Source organism: the organism of the source record quoted next, unplaced genomic scaffold (assembly GCF_019419815.1).
Source record: "Pyrus x bretschneideri cultivar Hongxiangsu unplaced genomic scaffold, Pyrus_bretschneideri_v1 Contig14, whole genome shotgun sequence".
NCBI lineage: Eukaryota > Viridiplantae > Streptophyta > Magnoliopsida > Rosales > Rosaceae > Pyrus > Pyrus x bretschneideri.
In genome coordinates, this window is record NW_025999435.1 from 2,602,952 (window position 1) to 2,627,040 (window position 24,089).

At 35.3% G+C, this 24,089-nt stretch overlaps 1 protein-coding gene and 1 pseudogene across 1 annotated transcript; one reads left to right on the top strand and one right to left on the bottom strand.

Moving 5' to 3' along the window:
* Nucleotides 1–9,054: 9,054 nt before the first annotated feature.
* LOC108865933 lies at nt 9,055–10,017 on the top strand (annotated as a pseudogene).
* A 2,331-nt stretch (nt 10,018–12,348) lies between these two features.
* Nucleotides 12,349–16,612, bottom strand: LOC103932054 (pirin-like protein). The gene is made up of 6 exons (XM_009341600.3): nt 16,292–16,612; nt 16,079–16,128; nt 15,922–15,989; nt 15,741–15,803; nt 15,419–15,522; nt 12,349–13,274 (listed from the first exon to the last, which is right to left on the bottom strand). The coding sequence occupies exons 1-6, from the start codon at nt 16,507–16,509 to the stop codon at nt 12,800–12,802; spliced, it is 978 nt and encodes a 325-aa protein (XP_009339875.1). The 5' UTR covers nt 16,510–16,612; the 3' UTR covers nt 12,349–12,799.
* Between the last annotated feature and the right edge of the window lie 7,477 nt (nt 16,613–24,089).

The window sequence follows — 24,089 nt, forward strand, 5'->3', positions numbered from 1 at the left end:
GCACTGTGCATTGCTCCTTTATTTTATTGGTAGAAAAATCTGATATTTTGACATGATCAAGCTAAGTGACTGATGATCATCTTCAACTGGAATTACTCCAAAATTCGTCCATTTGACCATGTTTTGCTCCAAAAGAAGTTGAAAATCCTATATTGGAAATACAATTCAAAGTATAAAAATTCTTCCAAAATATACTAAGAATATGGTAAAACATATAATATGAAATTGACTCATCACCAATAATGACATAACAACCACACAACAATGATATAATAACGACATAATAAATACTAATAATTTTTGCAATCAAATGTCAAAAATAGATCATTCATGCTATTTGCCCTTTTTAAAGAGTGTGATAAAAAAAATGTAACAATATGACAAAACATGTCTATTCCAGCTAGTTGCCCTTATTTTTTCTCAAGATGCCCAATGTAGTTTTTTGTACTCAAATTTAGGGGGTGAAAAGTAGTCTTTATTCAAATTTTTTTATTTTTTTATTTTTGGCTCACCAAAATTGCAAGAGCAATCATTCCAACTCTTTAGATAAATTTACTAGCATCTTAAAGTAAAACATAACATAGTTTGGCATCGACGATGCTACCTCTTTTCTAGTCGCCAATAAAAATTACTATGCCCATTCATTGACACAATCTTGAACATATCAAAATGACTTGCTCTGACATTCCGTTGCCGTTAACTTGTTTTAGACCGTGAGATTCATTTCGGAGCTTATGCAATATCACGGTCATTCCGACCAGCTCGACCCGATGGTCCGAAATTCATGGTCCTATAATACCCTTCAATGCTAAACAATGAGTCTCTGTAGCTAGAAAAAAAAAATCAAAAATAAAAAATGTGTTACCATATGAGTTTGTAGGCTCAGGTAAACAGTCACCTTTATCGAAACCCCATGACCCATTGTACATTAGTATTTTACATGAAGCGTCACTCGTTGTCTGTCAACTGACAGGTAAAAAGTTTAATTCTTGCTTCTATAGAGGTTGAGATATTATTTTTTGATAGTACCATTCACACATTTGTTTTTACTTTTGATATATTTTGTTAAATTTTGTTCATTGATCTACAATATTAAGTAGAGGTAAAGATATCAGTCAACCCCTTGTCACCACGAGGGAGGGAGGAAGGGAGGGAGAGATGGTGTGTGAATGTGATTGTGAGTATGGATTTGGTTTGACCTTGACCTACGCAATCTCAATGAAGAAATTGTAGCAAAGGCTTCAACTTTAATTCAATTGAAATAATAGTCTCTAAACTAAAATTGAACGAAGATTGCTACAATTTTTTTCTTTTGGTTTTCCATATTTGCTCTTCGTTAGAATTTTCGTCAAAATGAGTCACATGAGGGTGAATAAAAGAGCAAATATGGAAAACCAAACAAGAAAAATTGTAGCAATCTTCTTTCAATTTTACCCTAATTGGAGAAATGGTTCCTCAACTTCTACCCAATTAGAGCAATAGTCCCTCAACTTTAACCAATTGTAAATTGTTTTTGCAACATGACTCATTTTGACGAAAGTTTTGAGGGAATTGATGAAAATGACCATAGTGAACATATTGATAATTTAAGAGATTAAAAGTCACAGACTTTTCCAATTAAATTAAAGTTGAGAGACTAGTGCTACAATTTTCTCATCTTAGAATCAATGTCACATTCCGGCCCGGGCCTCTACCACATCCCGGACTCGACTCCATCATAGCACGATATTGTCCGTTTTGGGCCCCTACCACATCCTTACGGTTTTGTTTCTGCGAATTCACACGAAAGCTTCCCAGCGGATCACCCATCATGAGATTGCTCTCGCGAGCTACTCGCTTAACTTTGGAGTTCCGATGAACTCTGAAGCCAGTGAGCTCCCAAAAGACCTCGTGCTAAGTAGAGATGAGAATATACATATAAAGCTTACAAGATCCCCTCCCCTGAACAATGTGGATGGTACAATCATAAGGATTCATTTCATCCATTCGTTACGCACAATCATTTGGTCATCAATTTTCTTCAAAACTTTCCAATATACTCAAACCCCAAATGTCCATCACTTCATGATTTTTATCCTATTATTTTAAGAAAGTTTTAACGTATTTAATGGGAACATATCACAATTTTCATTGAATTCTTAAAATGTGTTCCCATTGCATTTGCAATCCGCTAATATGTGTCATTTTCTTTCAAACTTAAGTAGTGGATTGTCATATTAATTAAGTTATTTTTTTAGTTCATTACGTTTTAAGCTCAAACTCTATCTTATTGACATAGTAATATTATAATATCATCTGTATTAAAAAAATAATTAATTTACTGTTAAACATTGCCAAATTAAAATAACACAAGATGTCTATTATCAACGTTCAAAATTAAATTATCAATGATACATCCAAACAACAAAAATTCCAAAAGAAAAACCAAATTAAAATGGGATTTGAGAGCATATAATTCATACGATTCTGCCATTCAATTCCATTCCATTCATGTATATGCTTATTCCTTAAACTCTCATTCTTAAGTCTTGCCAACCTCACATAAATTTTAACAGGTAATTAGCGGCAATGATCTGTTTTTGACATTTGATTTTAGGAATGATCAATGTAACGAAGAAATATTGATCATATATTGATGACGCAACGATGACCTAACAACCATGCAATGATGATAAAATGATGACAATAAACATTGATCATTTCTACAACCAAATGTCAAAAACTGGTCATTCAGACAATTTGCCCTTTTAAAGAATGTGATCAAAAGTGCAACAATAAGTCAAAACATGCCTATTCCAGCTAATTGCCCCATTTTTTTTTTCAAGATGCCTAGTGTAGTTTTTACTGAGTTTTTTGTGTTTATCCACCAGAATTATGAGAGCAATCATTCAACTCTTTGTATAAATTTAATAGCAGCTTAACGCAAAACATGACATGGTTTGGCAATGATGATGCTACCTCTTTAATAAGCACCTGTTTTCTAGCTGGTGATAAACGAATCTGGATCATCTTTGTGAGGATTCTAGGGATCCATGAATTGTGTCCGTTTATCATACATCGTGCGGTTAGAAATCATTTTAAATATTTTTATTTAAAATTAAACATAAATAGTATTTGACAAAAATTGACCGTACACGATGTACGATGAACAGACACGATTCACAAATTCCCATGATCCTTACCAAAAGCATCCAGAGAGGATCCTGTTGGGTGATAAAAACCTACTATGCTCATCCATTGACACAATCTTGGACGTATCAAATTGATTGTTCCAACAGTCCATTGCCGTTAATTCGCTCTGGATCGTGAGGTTCGCTCCGAAGAATATGTGATATCACACTCATTCAAACCAGCTTGATCCGATGGTCCGAAATTCATGGTCGTATAATACCCTTAATGCTAAACAATCAGACGGTGTGGCTTGGAAATAATAAATAATAAAAAATTTGTTACCGTATGGGTTTGCACACTCGTCTAAACAATCACCTTTATCGAAATCCCATGGCCCATTGTACGTTAGGTTGGGCTAAATCTACTCAATTTGTTGTTGGACAACCCTCAGTTCAAGGCTCCGCCGATTACATTTCAAGTGATGCAACTCCGAGTGCTTGGACAAAAACCTCGTTCTAGACATGGCGAATACCATTCAAGGATCAGGATTCTCTCCTAAGTAAATGGTGAGGATCTTCTTGACCAGGCCTATCGGACTATTTAAATTTTATCCAATGGCTATAAACAGAAGGCCTCTCTAAAAATTATAATAATTATAGCCGTTGGATAAAATTTGAATGGTTCGATAGGCCTAGTCAGGAGGATCCTCAACATTTGCTTAGGAGAAGATCCAGATCCATCATTCAACACCCCCAGCTTCCAATGGAATCATTATTTTACATAGAGCATCACTCGTTTTGTCTATTAATTGACAGGTTGAAAGTTCATTTCTTTCTTCTGTAGAGGTAGAGACATTAGTTTTAGGTTGATGCTATTCACAGGTGGGGATGCACATTGGAACAGAGTTGGTCTCTAAATTACTTGGAGTTTGGGAAATATACATGTGAAATTCTTTCGAAGACCATTCGAATATTTGGTACTGTTCCATTTTGTTTCTACCAATTGTTTGATATAATACCTTCTGGACATATCTTGATAGGTTTCATCAACAAGACTTGACAAATTCTCTTGATATCACTCATTAGATTGCTTCAGCATATGTCGATATCTGTTGACATGTGCACAACATGGTTTAACTGACGACAACACACTACATGTTCGGCGAAATGCCTCAATGACTAAAATTTGGACATTTAACATTGAGACTCCCAAGGTTCAAATCCTGGATCCTCAATTGGCTATTCATACACCACATTTTACCTTTCACATATTCTTACTAAATTTTATCCATATCAAGTTATTTGATCTAGATGCAATAAATTGAGAGGGAGTACGGAGGTAAAAATGGGTGTTGGATAGCACCACCCTAGCTTTTTGAGGGAAAAACTTACTAGATTCAAAACATTTATGGCTCGTTTACTAATCCATAATCAGATTGAGATGAATTGAATTGAGAAGAAATTGGAAGGAAATAAAATTAGAATTAGATTTCTATTGAAGATGTTTACTAAAACTGTCTTGAACCGGAGTATAATAGTATCAATCCATATAAATTGCTTACTAACTCATATAAATCGGAATGAAAAATAATGTCATTGTTAGAATGCTCATTTTCTAAGTATTATATTTTATGTGCTAATTTTTTTATCCTTGGTAAATTTTTTATTCTTTTAACTTTAAAAAAATTGTGAGAAGGCTTCAAATTCTTGTGTTTTTTTTTTTTTTTTTTTTTTGTTTTTCGGTAAAGAGAATAAAATCAGTGGTACTAATCTACTCCGCAAGTGGCTCTTTATTATAATGATAAAGAGAGGTATTGATTTTGTACTACGACATAAGTTCAAATTCTGTCGGCTCCCTAATCGAATAAGCGTAACATTTGACAAATAAAAATAAAAATAAAAAATCCACTCCGTGACCACCGCTTTCCTGGCCCCTTATCTGTCTTTCCCCACCGCTTACGCCATAGCCACAGCCTCACCTATCACCACCAGGCGCCATTATTTCTCTCTCTCTCTCTCTCTCTTCTCTCTCTCTCTCACACACACACACAGAGCCCCATAAATTCCTCTCTTTTATTTTATTAATATTTAATTTGGTCGTCGCCAACCGACGAGATCGAGTCGGTGGATGAGTCGGAGTGATTTTGGTGTCTTGATGTTTTTATGAAGGTGGGTGGTGCCTTGTTGGTGTTTGTGAAGTCGCACGGCGGAGGGAGAAACGAAGGTGGAAGCATGCTTCAGGATTATTGTACGGGTACATAGATATTTTCTTTAAAAAAATGTTTGATTCCTATAGAGTTTTGCTATCTAGAATTCAAATACCACTTCCATCTAAATAATCCAATTTCATGTAATTTTGGAATTCGATTCCAAACATTTGGCGGGCCCCATCAATTTTCTGGTACTTCAAATGTTATAAACGTTAAATTGTTTTCGAAGACGTGCAATTCTGTTTCTCTCTACTCTTATCACGTTTGATAAACATGTCATTAAAGAAATAATTTCAAACTGCAACGTTAAAAGTAGATGACGAAGTATTCATTTTCGAAAGTCACTACTTATAATTCCAGTCATCTACAACGTACGCAACGAAACCTTAGAAATGGAAAAGCATGCATCACATTGATGCAAAACGGAATTACATACAATAAGGAAAAAAGCACGAGGAAGAAACAAAATATATGTCAGGATACAGAGGAATGAGGATCCTCTCTCCTGATTCTCTTTGTGAGGATTCTGAAGATTTTCAAATCGTGTTCGTTCATCGTACATCGTGCGGTCAAAAATCATTTTAAATATTTTTATTTAAAATTAAATATGAACAGTACCTGATAAAAACTGAACATACAATGTACGATGAATAAACATGATTTGAGAATTCCTGCAATCCTCACAAAGAGGATCCGGAGAGGATCCACAATCGATACGGTGTTGGCATCTGCGGCGGCATTTCCTCCACGTCACAAACTAGAATCCAATCAAATCCAAGTCTGTATCGCTATTGCTTGCATAACCAAATTTTGGTTTTAATTCTAGGCAAGTTAAATTTTTGTATAAAATTTGTAAATTAATTAATATAACATGAAAGTTGGTGATTAAATTATTGTTTAAACATTGATAAATGTGTTAATTTTTTATTAGTAGCATATTTTTTAATTTGTAAATTTTGTTTAAAATTAATGTTCCTACCATTTCTCTTAATTCCCCAACATAGAATGATGATTTTGAGTTTCCCTTATGCAATAAATAGTCAGAGAACTGAACGAGAATGATTGAAGAAACAATTTAATTGATAAAAATTAAATTATCTGATAATTTGGACTACTAAAAACGGAAAATAGTACTTAAAATATCTATCTAGTCTCAGTTTCATCGTTGCCGATATTGTTCAGTTTGCTTCTAAATTTAGTGGGTGTACGTTTGCGTATGTCCCTCGTACTTGTAATGATGAGGCTCATCGCCTAGCCACGTTAAGTTTATCCTATATTGATCCTATAGTATGATTTGAGGAACCAACTAATGTCATTAAGGATGACCTTGATCATGATAAGTAGGGTTGGTTTGGTATTGTTGTGCTTTGAAAAAAAACTACTTCTGCTGTGTTGTAAGAATAAGCAGCTGTGAAATAAAGCAGCAGAGTGTTTGGTAAACTTTTTCGTAAAAGTGCTTTTGGAAAGAAAAAAATAAAATAAAATAAAATAAAAATAAAAATAAAAAAAACAGTATGATAGTGTTTGGTAAACTTTTATATAAAACAGCTGTGACTGTGTAAAATGACCAAAAAGGATGTAAAATGAGTATAATGCTACATGTAAAATAATAAACCAACCCTATCTTTCTTTTATTCATCTTCATTTATTAATAATCTATGTCTTTTATTTATTAATAGTCTCTCTAGAAGTCTCCTATCTTTCTTTTATCCATTTTCATTTGTTAAAAATCTACGTAGAAGTCTCCCGACTCTCCCCCATTCCCCAATTTTCTGTCATTATTTTTTTTTCTCGGCTTCTTCTTCATCTTTTTTATTTTAATTTCCTTCTTTTTCTTCATCTAGCCGACATGGCAACTGCCATCGGAGCAAGACCGCTTCGCTTCGCCCCTCCAATCCTCTGCAGACTTTCGTCGATCTCATCCTTTTGGCTATAAGACGAATCGATCTCGTCCTTCATACATCAACAGCCACTGTAGCAGATCGACAACGTCCTCAGCAAAACGATCTCGTAGTTCTGTAGAGGCAATGAAAGGGTTTCAGAGGGATTGACTAACGACAACGACAAGTTTCTCCTTGTCTCCAGTCCAACCTCTCTTCCTTCCGCAAGCAGCGACTCAAGGTTATCTCTTCCACCTCCTCCTCGTTTTCTTTTTTTCTGATTTAAAACAAATTCAAAGTTGTAAACTTTGAAGAAGGAGAAATTGAATTGTTGTTGTTCTTTTTGTCTGCAGATTCTTGAAGTAGCAAAGGAAAAATGAGAGTTTTAAGCTCTTTTTTTTTATTTTTTTGCGATTATCAATTTTGGCTGTGGTAGTTTGGTGGGTTTCTGTGTTTCCATTTCTTGTGCAAGGGAACAAGATTGAGTCGATTGAAGTTGTGGGTTCATGTGTCGGATGATGGAGACAGATCCATCGGGTCTCGTAGGAGAGAGAGAAATCAATTTGAAGCAAAGAAAGGGTTAAGTTCGAGGGACGATGGAGATCGGTGAAGCCATTTCTGGATTGGTGATTAGAGAATATGGCAAATGAAGCCGTTTCTGGTTCGAGGGACGATAGAAATAGTCAAAGTCATTTCTCGTTCGAGGGTGTTATTGGACTTCAGAAAGTTTCATTAAAGATGCACTGTAGCTCCGCGTGCTTTGAAAAAAAGCCAGTTTTCCAAAGCAGTATTTAGCTGCTTCCGCTTTTCTGATGATTTTAGCTGTCAATCACACCAGTTTCCAAAATAATCCTTTTTTTTTTTAGTTTACCAAACACCTTCAACATAAAAACTTTGAAAATAAGCAGTTTTTTTTTAAGCACCTCAATGTCAAACCATACCGTACTCTTTTTGAGTTTATGAAATAAAATTGCCGTATTCATTAAAAAAAAATCAAATTTTTAGTTTTATTTTATATATTTATAGCATTTGTTTTATTATTTAAATTAACTTAGCGTAGCAAATGGTAGATTATTTAGGAGGTTAGTACCATTTTTTTAAAAGGAAAACTAATGAAAGGAGTTTGAAAATTTTGAGTTTTAACGATAAGAACAAAATAAAGGGTAAAATGAATAGTTCTAGGATTGACTTTTTGTGTAAAAATATAGATTTTTGTTAAAATGAATAGTACCGGGACATTTTCTTTAAAGTTCCATTTTTTTAACTCATTGTGTCTCATATTCAATCATTTTTCATTTAACCACCACGAGGTGGTTAAGTATTTAAGGACGAATTCTAAATTCGTATTTCACACAGCATGGTTCTATTTCTTGAACCCTCTCTCACCCAACTTCTGAAAAATGAAGGAGGACTCTCTACCCTTCTATTCCCATCCCCTCCTCTTCTCTCACACATTATTTTTTTTTCTTATTATCTCTATAAAAAATCAATATAAAATGTTGACATAATTTAACCGTGACCGTTCAAATAGAAGGAGATGAAAAGGTAAAGAGATTAGAAGGGTAGAGAATCTACTCCTTGAAAAATAACGATATATTCTTCTTTTTCTTCCTCTGCCTCCTCCTCCTTACAGATAATTCAGAAAACCCTCAGAAAAAAAAAAAAAAAAAAAAAGATATTTGAGAAAGAGCATATAGTGATGCTGCCGTTCATGGCTCAAGGCCATATCATCCCATTCCTAGCACTTGCAAAGCAAATCCAACAGTCCACAAACTTCACAGTCACCATCGCCACCACCCCTCTCAACATCAAATCCCTCAAATCCACCATTTCCTCCGCCTCATCCAATCATAACAACATCCACTTGGCCGAGCTTCCCTTCTGCAGCTCAGACCACGACCTCCCCCGCAACACAGAAACCACCGAGAACCTCCCCCTCACCAAAATGATCAACCTTTCCGCCGCCTCACTCGCCCTCAAACCTCATTCTCGCCGCCTTATCTCCGACATCATCGAAAAAAAAGGCCGCCCGCCGGAAAAGAACTGTGCTTTTCCGCTGAGAAATGCCTCGAGTGGCTCGACTCGCAAGGTTCGAATTCTGTAATTTACATCTCATTTGGTTCTCAGAACACAATCAGTGAAACCCAAATGATGGAATTGGCTGTTGGGTTGGAAAAAGGCGGAAAGCCTTTCGTTTGGGTGATAAGGCCTCCGGTGGGGTTTGATCTGAAGGGAGAATTCAAAGCAGTGTGGCTGCCTGCCTGACGGGTTAGAGGAAAGAATGAGTAAACGAAAACAGGGGTTGTTAGTGCACAACTGGGCACCCCAGTTGGAGATTTTGTCACACAAATCCACAGGATTTTTTGTGAGCCATTGCGGGTGGAATTCAGTGATGGAGAACTTGAGCCAGGGCATGTTCGAAGATGTTGGTGGAGGAGATGGGTGTGAGTGTGGAGCTGACAAGGGGTGTGTAGGGTAATATTGTATGGAAGGAGGTGAAAAAGGTGATTGATTTGGTCATGGATGAGAGTGGGAATGGAGGAGAGATGAGGAAGAATGCTGGTGAGATTAAGGAGAAATTAAGAGGATCAATTAGAGATAATGATGGTGATCAAGGAAAGGAGAAGGGGTCTTCTGTCAAGGCCATGGAGGATTTTGTGGCCGCTCTTTTATCAAAGAAACAAGATCAGCCAAAAGTTAATTAGAGGTGATTAGGTTACTGGTAATTTCAAGTCAATTGAGAAATTCCTATTGTTTGCAAATGGATAGGTTTTGATTCAAGGGACGTTAATCAATGTTTGCCACTCTAAAAAGTTATTTTGCTTTTTTTATCTATGAAAACTTGGAAAAGAACTATACATAAAATGTGAAAGCCTATTAGTCGACATGCCCCTAAAATTACTATTGAGCCTCAATTTATCTGTTAAAACTGGTCTTATCTCACTTTACATTCTGAAAATGACATTTTCAATTCTTTTGTTTTACTTTACTCACTTCCGTTAATGGACTGTTAAATTTAAGGGTATTTTAGGCATTTCAGTTTTTACACATTTGTTTACCTTTAGCCCCCACACTAAACAAGTCTCAATTTTATTTTTGACAACTGTATTTCAAACATATAGATTTGGGGCATTTTTAAAAAATAAATTATTCTTTAGAAAAAATTTCGAGCAACAAAATCATTGTATCAACCAAAATAAAGTTTACATTTGTTCATAGAGTCATTTCATTTGTACGGCATCCATGTATTAGCTCGAAACTTTGCAACTGAAAAATATTCATTACAACAAAATCATTATACCATTAAGCTGACCTATCAAAAATACTTCTCAAACCAAAAAAATCATTTAAAGCAAATGTGCACAGTTTGAACAATCTCATGCCTAGTGGAATCAGTGCTCAACAATGTGAAATTTTTTGTTTCAAATTGTGCACATTTGCTTTAAATGATTTTTTTGGTTTGGGAAGTATTTTGGATAGGATAGCTTAATGATATAATGATTTTGTTGTAATGAATATTTTTCAATTGCAAAATTTCGAGCCAATACATGGATGTCTTGCAAGTGAAATGACTCTACGAACAAATGTAACCATTCTTTTGGTTGATACAATAATTTTGTTGCTCAGAATTTTTCTATTGATTGTATAATTTATTTTCAAAAAAGCCCAAAATTGATGTGTTTGAATTAGAGTTGTCAAAAATAAAATTGAGACTTGTTTTAGTGTGAGAGCTAGAGGTAAATAAATGTGTAAAAACTAAAATGTCTAAAATACCCTTAAATTTAATATTCCATTAACTGAAGTGGGTAAAGTGAGACAATAGAGTTGAAATTGTCAGTTTAAGGGGGTAAAATGAGACAAAACAAGTTTCAGGGGGTAAACTAAGACTCAATGGTAGTTTTAGGGGACATTTCGACTAATAAGCCAAATGCGAATGATATTTTTAAAGTGTTAATAACATTTAGGTTTCACACATGAAAAATTAACGAAAAACAAGGTGTAAAATCGAACGCGGTGACATTTTAGAATTCAGGCGGCAGACACTACTTAATGGCATAACACTTTGAATGTTATTGTTGTTCGTTGATAACATCTTTTTGTTATGGATGATGCTAGAGAAACTAACGCTTTAGATCATTTTTTTGTAAAATCCATGATGTGACGATTGATGGTTGAACTCTTCTTTAAACCATTTTTGGTTTGCAAAGGGATAGGTTTTGTTTCAAAAGATGTTAGGGGTGAGAGAGTTGTAACTGCTTCAATTTCTCACCCTCTTTTTCGTCTCATCCACCCCTGTCAACAGTTTCTCCCTTCGATTGCCGTTTTGAAAGTCGATGGCCGGAGCATTTTCTTTTTACTTTATGTGTTCCTTTCTCATCCTAGTCCCCATCTTGCACCCCCTTTCCCTCAACCCCAGACCTTCCATATTTTCACCACCAACATGCATATCTGTCTGTTTCAATCATTTTCTTCCTCACCATCTTCCTTTTCCCTTAACCAAACATCAGGTCTTAAGTTTTTGGGCTGCCTTCTATTTGATGACTTTATTGGCTGTTTTTTACTTTTGGGACTACTGCTTTTGATGCCTTCTTGTTTTCCCTTACTGCTGGTGTCGTTCTCCAACCTTACCACATTTGTGGATTTCACATCTGCGGTGGTGGGTTTAGTTCAAGGGTTACGTTTGACCCATCCTTTGATCGATTGAGGATGACGCCGATTGCTGGCCCATGTTGGATGCTACAACACCATCCTCTCCAGATCTACTGTCGAGGCTTCAGTCTCTTCTTTGATGCTTGGGGTTTCTTGCACCCCCTTTCCCTCAACCCCAGACCTTCCACATTTTCACCACCAACATACATATCTAAACTTGTGAAAATTGAATCTATATGAAGTAAAGTGGAACTTTATTCAACCTAAAAATCAACCTTTCACTTTAGAGAGCTTTAATGAAAAGGGCTTGGGCTAACAAATATTTAACAAAAAAACCATCCTAAAATGTTATTTAACCAAAATGACTCAAAGTTTAATTAAAAAAAACCATCCAAAACTACTGTCCAGGGGTCAAACTTACAGCAGTCAGTTGGAATATGAATTTAAAAAGATCAAACGACAGAAATTAACAGAAAATTTGTGAGAAATAAAAAGAGGTGTGTGAATAGCACCACGGAATATAATATAATCAAATTCAAAACATAATTACCACAAAAACTCATTACAAAAGAGGAAAAGAAAAAGAAAAATCTTACTGAAAGAAAAGTAAATGAAAAGATAAGTTGACCTATTATACATGAAGTGGGTAAACCAATATAAACTCAAGATTCTTCTAGAAGCTTTTGCCCAATTCCTGTAAAATCTTTTGTTTTCTTTTCACTTCCTACTAGATTTGCTAATATGGATGGAATACATAGGGAGACAATTGACTGATAATAAAGACATCTCCTTTATCGTATTCTTCTATTTTCATTTTGGTTTTCACACTCGTTTCTCCTCTGCACTTCTCTTTTTACTTTTCTCTGTCAATTTATCCAATCTAATTGACAAAAAGAAGAAAAGAAGTACAGGAAGAGAAAGATGAGTGCGAAAATCAATCATTTCTCACTCATTGAGATCTCCAAGTCTTGGCCATTTCAAACCCATTCATACCATAATGATAGTCCTGAATAGTTTGGTAGATTTCCTCCTGTGTGTTCATCACAAAAGGTCCATGTGAAACCACTGGTTCATTTAAGGGTTGCCCTGCTGCCAACAGAAACCGCAACGACTCCGATGACTTGTTGCACACGCTTAGACCATCTCCCGGACCCAAAACCAAGACGTGATGAGCTGACGAATGAGTTGATCCAAACACCCCTTCTCCTTCGATTACGTATACAAATGAAGTCCAGGCTTCCGGTATGCAGTGATGAAGTTGAGCTCTTGGTTTTAAGATGAAATCTAGAAACATTGCTGGTGTTCTGGTGTAAACTGGGGAGGTGACTCCCAATGCTTCCCCGGCGACAACTCGGACGTCGACCCCGTCTTTCTCTGCCCTAGTTATGTCCTTGCTTAGGAGTTCTTGATATCTTGGCTCAATCCTGCAAGCAAGAATATTTTCATAGCGAATATAGAGAACTATAACGTTTTTGAGAAATAATTTTGTAATTACTCGCTGTAAATCAAAATAATTATAATTACTAGATGGTGCTCATATATTATGTATGCGTAAATATAAAAAATTTAAAAGAAAAAAAACTATAATATGGAAGAGAGAGAAGTGGGAAGAAATGTTAGAGAGAGAGAGAGAGAATGAATGTGGTTTATTTTAATTTTTAATTTTTTTTAAATTGGAGATACGTTTCGATGACATGTGAATGAGAGAAGAAACAAAAAAAAAAAACTAAACTTATTTTTGTTGAAATTACTTTAATGTCCATGATTTTTCTTGTCTAATATTTTATTTTAATTATGCATGAAAGGTTACCTCAAAAAACAAAACAAAAAAAAAATTGCATGATAGGGTATAATAATATTTTCGTTTATTTGTTGTTGACAAAAAATGTTCTACTAGTAGGTGGTATAGATTAGGCTAACTTTTGTTAGAATGACATGCAGATAGATATATCACGAATCTATAAAAATAAAAATATAATATAAACAAGAATGTGTAAAAGGTTAAAACAAAAATAACAGTAAAAAAACATAAATGTGTAAAAGATTAAATTCTCGTACCAGTTCCCCATGGCAGGAAATAAAAAAATCCTAATTCCTTTGCTAAATATTTAGTTTTTTTTTTTTTCTAAATTGTTGATGGGGTTCCAACTTCCAACGAGACCCACATGTATGTATTTCAGGGATTTGGATCCTATTCAGATCCAAAGTGTGGGGATTTCAAGGATAATCACATCTTAGTCATTCATTGTGCCTCGTGTAATTAGAAATTATTTGATTTTTTTATTTAAAATTAAACATAAATAACATCTGACGAAAATTGATCGTATAATCTACGATAAATAATTAAAATGTAGAAATTCTTCTTCCGTATTTAAGCATTATAGGGTCAACTGTTTTTGGTAAAAAGTTAATTAAAAAAGACTTTGGTGAGTCAGCCACACATATTCGGCACGATAACTTTATTAAGTAATGGTCAACTCATGCCGGTGTGAAATAATTTACAAAACAATATGAGGAACTTTCCACACTAATATTCTATGAATATTTTGTCAGACTACAAAAAATCCAAATAGATCCCGTTTATACACAAAAATAAATAAATAAATAAATAAAATCACAACATTCACATTGAGTCAATTAACTTTTTGTGTTTTTAATCTATAATAAAAGTGTTTTTTTTTAATTAATTAAAATTGTTTTTAGTGAAAAATATTTTTTATACCAGTCCTTATAACAAATTTAAGTGAAACTTCAAAAGTATTTTCTGCAATAAGAAAATATCTGGTGTTTCTTCTACAAAACATTTAATTTCACTAAAAGCCCTTTTAATTATTTTAAAACGTTTTCAATTATTTTAAAAACCCTTTCAAACGAGCTTAAAATTATTTATTGGTCCAAATTAAATTTTGTAAACTTAAGCTATTCATGTATATTACTTTAAATATCTATGATTTCAGTTTCAAACTATTTTTTATGAGATGAACTTGTCCTCGAAATGCTTGCGCAATGTTGTCGTTGGCATTTACGCCGGACATGCGCTACTCTCTAAGAGAACGGCCATGCATGGCAACCTCTTCGGGCGGCCATGGCTGCTCTTTATGTTTTTGTTTTTTGAAATGGTCCGGTCAAAAAACTGTTAGTAGTTGGATGATTATATAAACAATTACGGGTAAGCAAAAAGGGACTAAAATGTAAGTATTGACAATTATTTTATTTTTTTTGACAAATTATTGTGTTAAATTGTTAGTTGTTATGGGGTAAAGATTGGTGAGGACTCAACCACAACAAAGTGCATAGATCTATGCACTTTGTTGTCCTAAACCACAACAAAGTGCATAGATATAAAGACTAAGTATTGACAACTGATTGATGCACAAAAATAAATTATGAGACGGTGTTATTCACACATCTATTTTTATTTCTCACACACATGCTTTAATTTTTAATCGTGATCAAATGAATTGAAGAAGATTAATAAACATAAATTATCAAGAATATGTGGAAGATAAAAGATGTGTGTAAATAACTCTATCCCAAATTATGCAGTGGAATGAGAAAAAATACGTACATTTTGTCCTTCCGGGCTAAATTGATCCAAAGCTGCAAACCAGTGTTGGGTCCTTCTCCTTCAGGCATTTCTGAATGAACTATTCCCCTGCCTGCCGTCATCCACTGCCCCCAAAAAATCACACATCCAACAAAATACTTAATACATGTCCAATCACAAACATTTCTGCCACCGTCGTCAAATTTATTCACCAAATAACGCCTCGATACTTGACCATTTATTTTAATCGGGTAACAACAATAACGATATTGATACATAATTCGGTGAATATATATGTGAACAAATTTGACAACTCTAGTATTGTTAACAAACCAATAGATACCTGCACATCCCCAGTTCGGATTGTACCCCTGTGCCCCGCAAAGTCTTGGTGAGTGATTGCTCCCTGAAATCGAAACAAATCAAAACTTGTAACTTCAATTTCTTACTGTAATCTGAAATCCAGAATCCAAAAACATTTAAAAAAAATTAAAAAAAAAAAATAGAAGGAAAGAAGGTTGGACCTGGAACATGTATGTGACAGTCTCGAAACCTCTGTGTGCGTGGTCAGGAAATCCAGCAGGTGGGGACACTTCAACATCACAAAGCAAACAACAATGTCAGCACGGAATTCATATCATCCATAAAAAAAAAGGAATTAAAAAAATGAAAAAACAGTACCCGAAAAGTGATCCAGCATCAGAAAAGGATCCAGGTTCCTCAACTCGCGGCTGAAAAATAAAAATCCACGAACAAATAAGAACCCAGTTTTCAAAAACTGAAGAACACAAAAACCCATGTAATGAAATCCCAAAAAAAGTGTAAAAATAAAAGATTCAAAAGCAAAAAAGGATGCAAAAAAATTGAAAAACGGGTAGAATTTGAGATGGTTACCTTCCAATGGTTCTCTTGACAACAGCACCATCGCCTTCGTGCTGAGTCTTGGCGAGGACCTTCTTGACGACCATTCTTGGGGAGGAAAAAGGAGGTAGGGATTGGTGATCGGAATCAGACATGGTGTTTCGGATGAAGGAAGGGAATGGGATTTTGAAGCGCTTGGTGGCTCTGCGGAATAATGAGGTGGTGTGTGGTGCTGAGGAAATAGCTTCCATGAGCGTTGCTTTTTATACGGAGAAGTTGAGAGCTGGATGCGTCTTTGTAACGTCCGTGATATGATTGATTTAATATATAGAGGCATTTAGGTCCGAGTTCAAAAAATTGAGCTACTTTTCAATCGGAATCCAATTCTATGTGCCTTATCAGTTTAGGTTCAACTGATTTTTTTTATGTCTATTTTACCCTTTTATAATCTAAATGAAAATATATTTAAATTTCTTGATTTATCCAAATTTTGAATCATTAAAGCCTTTAATCTATTCAATATCCAAGGAAAAAAAATTAAAATTAAAATTCATGGCATTTTATCAACAACAAAATCTAGTGTGATATACATTCTTGATAAAAGTAGATTACGAAAAGAAAAAAACCTATGATATAGGTACATAAATACAAAATATGTCATGAAGATATATTTAAATAATATCTAATTAAACTATGGTGTAGGTAGATAATGTAACCAATCTGTGATGCAGATAGGCAATGCAATCAATCTGCGATGCATGTACTTAATTTACAAACAAAAAAACATATGATACATATGCAATTAATCTTTAATACAGGTAGAGTATTATAAAAAAAATCGTATGGTACAGGTAGATAAACACAATTAATCTTAAATTATCAACAAAATATATAATATATATATAAGTGATATAGATAGATAAAACCAAAAAAAAAGGGGGGGGAAGAAAAATGATATTGAGGGAGGAAACATTAGGGAAAATGCTAATTCGATAGAACTTCAAAATTAAAAAAAAAAAAATATATATATATATATATATATATATAAAGGAAAAGGAAGCAAAAATAAAAAATAAAAAAAAAAAAAGACGAAGAATCCAAAACACTAATGCAATTTTTTTTTTTTTTTAACCAATCAAATGTATATTGATCATTCTTATGGAAGAGGAGGAGAAAAGGAATGTTATGGAAGAAGATTACTCGGCAAAATAACACAAGAAGAGAAAGATATTGTGAGGGAGAAACAAGAAAAGAGAATTGAAACAAGAGAAATTAACGGTTGGGGAAATGAGAAGAAAAAAAGAGATTTCAATCCTTAATCCTATAATTAAGGATAAGATTAACATTAATCACAAATTAAAAAAACAATAATTACTTAATTAGTCAATTTGAGGGTAAATTTGGCAAGAAAATACAAATAAGCTAAAGTGGATAATAAATCACTGGACCTAACCTAAAATTTAAAACAAAATTGGACTATAACTAATAATGGCTCATAAAATTCGACTCATATTAAGTTTTCCCTAATATATACCGGCATTGAGGATGGTGGGAGGCCGGGCAAACCGGCCGATTTGTAAATGTAAAAAGTCAAATATTAAAAAATGGAGAATTTTATTACGGAACACCAGCACGACCGGTAAGAATTTGTATCTAGATGATGAAATTGAATTAAATGTTGTCGACCGTGTTGGTTATGTTGATTGTCACATTCTGGTCCGGGACAGATCACTTCCTGGGCCCGCTCCACCACCGTAGCACGATATTGTCCGTTTTGGGCTTACCATTCCCTCACGGTTTTGTTTTTGGGAACTCACAAGCAACTTCCCAGTGGGTCACCCATCATGGGAATGCTCTAGCCCCCTTCTCACTTAACTTCGAAGTTCCCATGGAGCCCGAAGCTAGTGAGCTCCCAAAAGGCCTCGTGCTAGGTAAGGATGAGAATATACATTTAAGGATCACTCCCCTAGGCGATGTGGGATGTCACAATCCACCCCCCTTAGGGGCCCGATGTCCTCGTCGGCACACACACGACCAGGGTTAGGCTCTGATACCAATTGTCACATCTCGGTCCAGGACGGATCACTTCCTGGACCCGCTCCACCACCGTGGCAAGATATTGTCCGCTTTGGGCTTACCATTCTCTCACGGTTTTGTTTTTGGGAACTCACGAGCAACTTCCCAATGGGTCACCCATCATGGGAGTACTCTAACCCCCTTCTCGCTTAACTTCGAAGTTCTCATGGAACCCCCAGTAGGTCACCCATCATAGGAGTGCTCTAGCCCCCTTTTCGCTTAACTTCGAAGTTCCCATGGAACCCGAAGCCAGTGAACTCCCAAAAGGCCTCGTGCTAGGTAGGGATGGGAATATACATTTAAGAATCACTCCCTTGGGCGATGTGGGATGTCACAATCTAACCCCCTTAGGGGCCTGACGTCCTCGTCGGCACACACACGACTAGGGTTAGGCTTTGATACCAATATTGTCACATCCCCGTCCGGGGTGGATCACTTCCCGGGCCCACTCCACCACCGTAGCACGATATTGTCCGCTTTGGGCTTACAATTCTCTCATGGTTTTGTTTTTGGGAACTTAAACGAGAACTTCCCAACGGGTCACCCATCCTGGGAGTACTCTCACACGCTACTCGCTTATTTTCGGAGTTCCGATGAAACCCGAAGCCAATGAGCTCCCAAAGGCCTCGTGCTAGGTAGGGATGAGAATATACATTTAAGGATCACTCCCCTGGGTGATGTGGGATGTCACATTGATTGTGTTACGTGCACATTTTATATGAGATATTTTATGTGTTACGTTTTTTTTGTTATCGTAATGATTTTTCTTTGTCATCAAAAGAGGTTGTCATAAATAATTTTGGCCTAAATTTTTAAGTAAATAAGAATATTAACTATGCAATCAATTTTACTTTAATAGTTGAATTAATAACAGTATGAAACTATATAAGATATAGAAATGTATTTTATTTTAACACGTAAATTAGTAACAGTATGTAGCTATATAAGAACATTAGGAAATTGAGTTTCTAAGACGTTTTTTAAACTTTTCTGTGAATAAGAATGAGGTTCTAGTTTTGGGTTGGCCGTGGGGGATTTGGATCCTCTCCTGAGCCTAAGGAGAGGATCTTCTTGACCAAGCAGTGTGAGCCGTTGGATTTTTATCCAACGGCTACAAATAGATGGTTCCTTTATAATTTTATTAATTATAACTGTTAGATAAAAGTATAACGACCCATACTACTTGATCAGGATGATCCTCTCCTTGAACTCAGGAGAGGATCCATAGCCGGCCGTGGGTGACTGACTGCGTCTGGCGTATATTAGGAAATTGGAGGAGGTGTGGGGAAACATAGAGTGGGACCACTCAGCCTCCTTGGACCACTGATGATTGGTGATGTCACGCCCTTGTCACCATGAGGTTTGTAGGGTGGGGGGTATGTGAATGTGATTATGGGTTTGGAGGGTGGGGGGTGTTTTGTTAACTCGTGGTCTCAAAATTAAAAATTTATGATCATTTATCACTTAACTTATTAAAACACCTAACTATATTCCTTTTAGTCAGCTTCGTTAAAATTTTTGTCAAAATATGTCACGTGTCACGCACGTGAGACGCACGTGAGACTGAGCAAAGAAGCAAATATGAAAAATCAAATGCGACAACTTCGTAGCAATAGTCGATTGACTTTAACCTTCTTGGAGCAATGGTCCATTAATTCTAAACCAATTGTAGCAATGGTCCTTCCAACTTCATTCATTTAGCCAAACGTTCTGATAGAATTGAAGAAAATGATCATAACTGCTCATTTTAATGAATTAAGAGACCAATAGTTACAAATTTTTAGTTGAAGATCTATTGTTCGAATTAAATTATAATTAAAAGACCATCGATATAATTTTCTTATATAATATGTAGAATTCAAAGGGATTCATCCAGTCGTCATCACCGCACAACGAACTCACCGCAAATCTCAATCAATTCTTGATTTTCATCCTACCTTTTAAGAAAGTTTTAACGTATTTAATGGGAACATATCACAACTTTCAATCAATTCTTTAATGTGTTCCCATTGCATTTGCTATCCCATTGTCTATTTAGTCCAAGATTTGAGTCGTTGGATTTAATCAAACGGTTACAATTATTATCATTTTTAAAGAGGCATCCTGTTTGTAGCCGTTGAATCATATTTTAACAGTCCGGATCTTGAATTAGGTGGATTAGGAGGAAAGAATCTGAAGAGGATCCATTTCTGTCCAATCGTTTATGGGCCGGATCCCTTTATGTCCAATGGTTTATGGATGTGTTTGTGTGATGCATGCGTTCGCACTTGTCACTCCCTCACATCAGCTATTACGTGTCATTTTTTTCAATTCATTGTGTTCCGTGTTCAAACGATGTCATCTTCTATAATTTGGATTAACATAGTAATATCGTATGTACTACAAAATAATTAATATAGTATCAAACATTACCAAATTAAAATAATACAGGATGTTTATAATCAACATTCAAAATTAAGTACCAATGATACATCTAAACTAAATAAATCCAAAAGGAAAACAAATTAACATGGTTTCATAATAAATGGGAGCATATAATATGAATATGCCACTCAATTCCATTCGATTCCATTCATATATATGCTCATTCCTTAAACTCTCACTATTACCAACCTCTCAAAAATAGCAATGTTAGGACGTTGGGAAATGTTTTTTAAATGGGCTAGAAGCGTTTTTTATGAAAATATTTTCGAAATCAATTTTTAGTAAAAATTTAAGTGAATTTTGGAAAAACACTTGAAGTGCTTCTTGCATGAAGCACTTTAAATGCTTTTAGAACCCAAAAACATTTTCTTTAAAAATGATTTTAGTTATTTTAAAAGCACATTTAAATGAGCCCTTAATGGGCAATTAGCAGGAACAATCAGTTTTTTACATTGGAGCAAAAATGATCAGTTTTTAATAATGACGACATATTGATTAGACATTGATGACCCAATACATAACAACCACACACCAACGATATAATAACGACATAATAAATACTAATCATTTTTGCAAACAAATGTAAAAAACTGACCATTCAGGCTATTTGCCCTTTTTAAAGAGTGTGATTAGAAAAATGTAACAATATGAGTTTTTTTTTTTTTTTTTTTGGTTCACCAGAATTGCGAGGGCAATCATTCTAACTCTTTAGATAAATTTACTAGCATCTTAAAGTAAAACATAACATAGTTTGGCATCGACAATGCTACCTCTTTTCTTGCATGAAGCACTTTAAATGCTTTTAGAACCCAAAAATATTTTCTCTAAAAGTGATTTTAGTTATTTTAAAAGCACATTTAAATGAGCCCTTAATGGGCAATTAGCAGGAACGATCAGTTTTTTACATTGGTGCAAAAATGATCAGTTTTTAGTAATGACGATATATTGATTAGACATTGATGACCCAATACATAACAACCACACACCAACGATATAATAACGACATAATAAATACTAATCATTTTCACAATCAAATGTAAAAAACTGACCATTCAGGCTATTTGCCCTTTTTAAAGAGTGTGATTAGAAAAATGTAACAATATGAGTTTTTTTTTTTTTTTTTTTTTGGTTCACCAGAATTGCGAGGGCAATCATTCTAACTCTTTAGATAAATCTACTAGCATCTTAAAGTAAAACATAACATAGTTTGGCATCGACGATGCTACTTCTTTTCTAGTCGCCAATAAAAATTACTATGCCCATCCATTGACACAATCTTGAAAATATCAAAATGACTTGCTCTAACATTCCGTTGCCGCTAACTCGTTCTAGACTGTGAGAATCATTCCGGAGCTTATGCAATATCACGGTCATTCCGACCAGCTCGACCCGGTGGTCCGAAATTCATGGTCCCATAATACCCTTCAATGATAAACAATGAGTCTCTGTAGCTTGAAAAAAATCAAAAATAAAAAAGGTGCTACCATATGAGTTTGTAGGCTCAACTAAACAGTCACCTTTATCGAAACCCCATGGCCCATTGTACATTAGTATTTTACATGAAGCGTCACTCATTGTCTGTCAACTGGCAGGTAAAAAGTTCATTTCTTGCTTCTGTAGAGGTTGAGATATTATTTTTTAGTGGTACTATTCACACGTTTGGTTTTACTTTTTATATATTTTGTTCATTGATCTTCAGTATTAGGTAAAGATAATAGTCAACCCTTTGTCACCATGAGGGAGGGAGGGAGAGATGGTGTGTGAATGTGAATTTGGTTTGACCTTGACCTACTCAATCTCAACGAAGAAATTGTAGCAAAGGCTTCAACTTTAATTCAATTGAAATAATAGTCCCTCAACTAAAATTGAACGAAGATTGCTGTAATTTTTCTTGTTTGGTTTTCCATATTTGCTCTTCGTTAGAACTTTCGTCAAAATGAGTCACGTGAGAGTGAATAAAAGAGCAAATATGGAAAACCAAACAAGAAAAATTGCAGCAATCTTCTTTCAATTTTAACCTAATTGGATAAATGATTCATCAACTTCTACCCAATTAGAGCAATAGTCTCTTAACTTTAACCAATTGTAAATTGTTTTTCCAACATGACTCATTTTGACGAAAGTTTGGAGGGAGTTAATGAAAATGACCATAGCGAACATTTTGATAAGTTAAGAGATTAAAAGTCACAGACTTTTAGTTAAAGAACAATTACTCCAATTAGATTAAAGTTGAAAGACTATTGCTACAATTTTCTCATCTTATATAGTATGTAGAATCAATACCACATCCCTGCCCGAGACCCTCGCCACATCCCGGGCTCGACTCCACCGTAGCATGATATTGTCCGCTTTGGGCCCCTACCACAGCCTCACGGTTTTATTTCTGGAACTCACACGAGAGCTTCCAAATGGGTCACCCATCATGAGATTGCTCTCGCGGGCTACTCGCTTAACTTCGGAGTTCCGATGAACTCCAAAGCCAGTGAGCTTCCAAAATGCCTCGTGCTAGGTAGAGATAGAAATATACATATAAGGCTTACGAGATCCACTTCATTAAACGATATGGGATGTTACAAGGGATTCATTTCATCCATTCGTTACGCACAATCATTTGGTCATCAATTTTCTTCAAAACTTTCCAATATACTCACCCCAAATGTATATCACTTCATGATTTTCATCCTATTCTTTTAAGAAAGTTTTAACGTATTTAATGGGAACATATCACAATTTTCATTGAATTCTTAAAATGTGTTCCCCTTGCATTTTGCAAACTTAAGTAGTGGATTGTCATATTAATTAAGTTTTTTTTTTTAGTTCATTACGTTTTAAACTCAAACTCTATCTTATTGACGTAGTAATATTATAATATCATCTGCATTAAAAAAAATAATTAATTTACCGTAAAAGATTGCCAAATTAAAATAACACAAGATGTCACATCCCGGCCCGGGTAGGACCACTTCCCGGGCCCGCTCCACCACCGTAGCACGATATTGTCCACTTTGGGCTTACCATTCCCTCACGGTTTTGTTTCTGGGAACTCACACGAGAACTTCCCGATGGGTCACCCATCCTGGGAATGCTCTCGCGCGCTACTCGCTTAACTTCGGAGTTCCTACGGAACCCGAAGCCAATGAGCTCCCAAAAGGCCTCGTGCTAAGTAGGGATGGGAATATACATATAAGGATCACTCCCTTGGGCGGTGTGGGATGTCACAATCCACCCCCCTTAGGGGCCCGACGTCCTCGTCGGCACACACGCGACCAGGGTTAGGCTCTGATACCAAATTGTCACATCCCGGCCCGGGGCGGATTACTTCCCGAGCCCA

Coding starts and splice junctions, on each gene's coding strand:
- LOC103932054 (XM_009341600.3), bottom strand. CDS start 16,509: ATGGAAGCTATTTCCTCAGCACCACACACCACCTCATTATTCCGCAGA. Junction 15,990..16,078: donor GATGCTGGATCACTTTTCGG/GTACTGTTTTTT, acceptor GTGATGTTGAAG/TGTCCCCACCTGCTGGATTT. Junction 15,804..15,921: donor CTGTCACATACATGTTCCAG/GTCCAACCTTCT, acceptor TTTCGATTTCAG/GGAGCAATCACTCACCAAGA.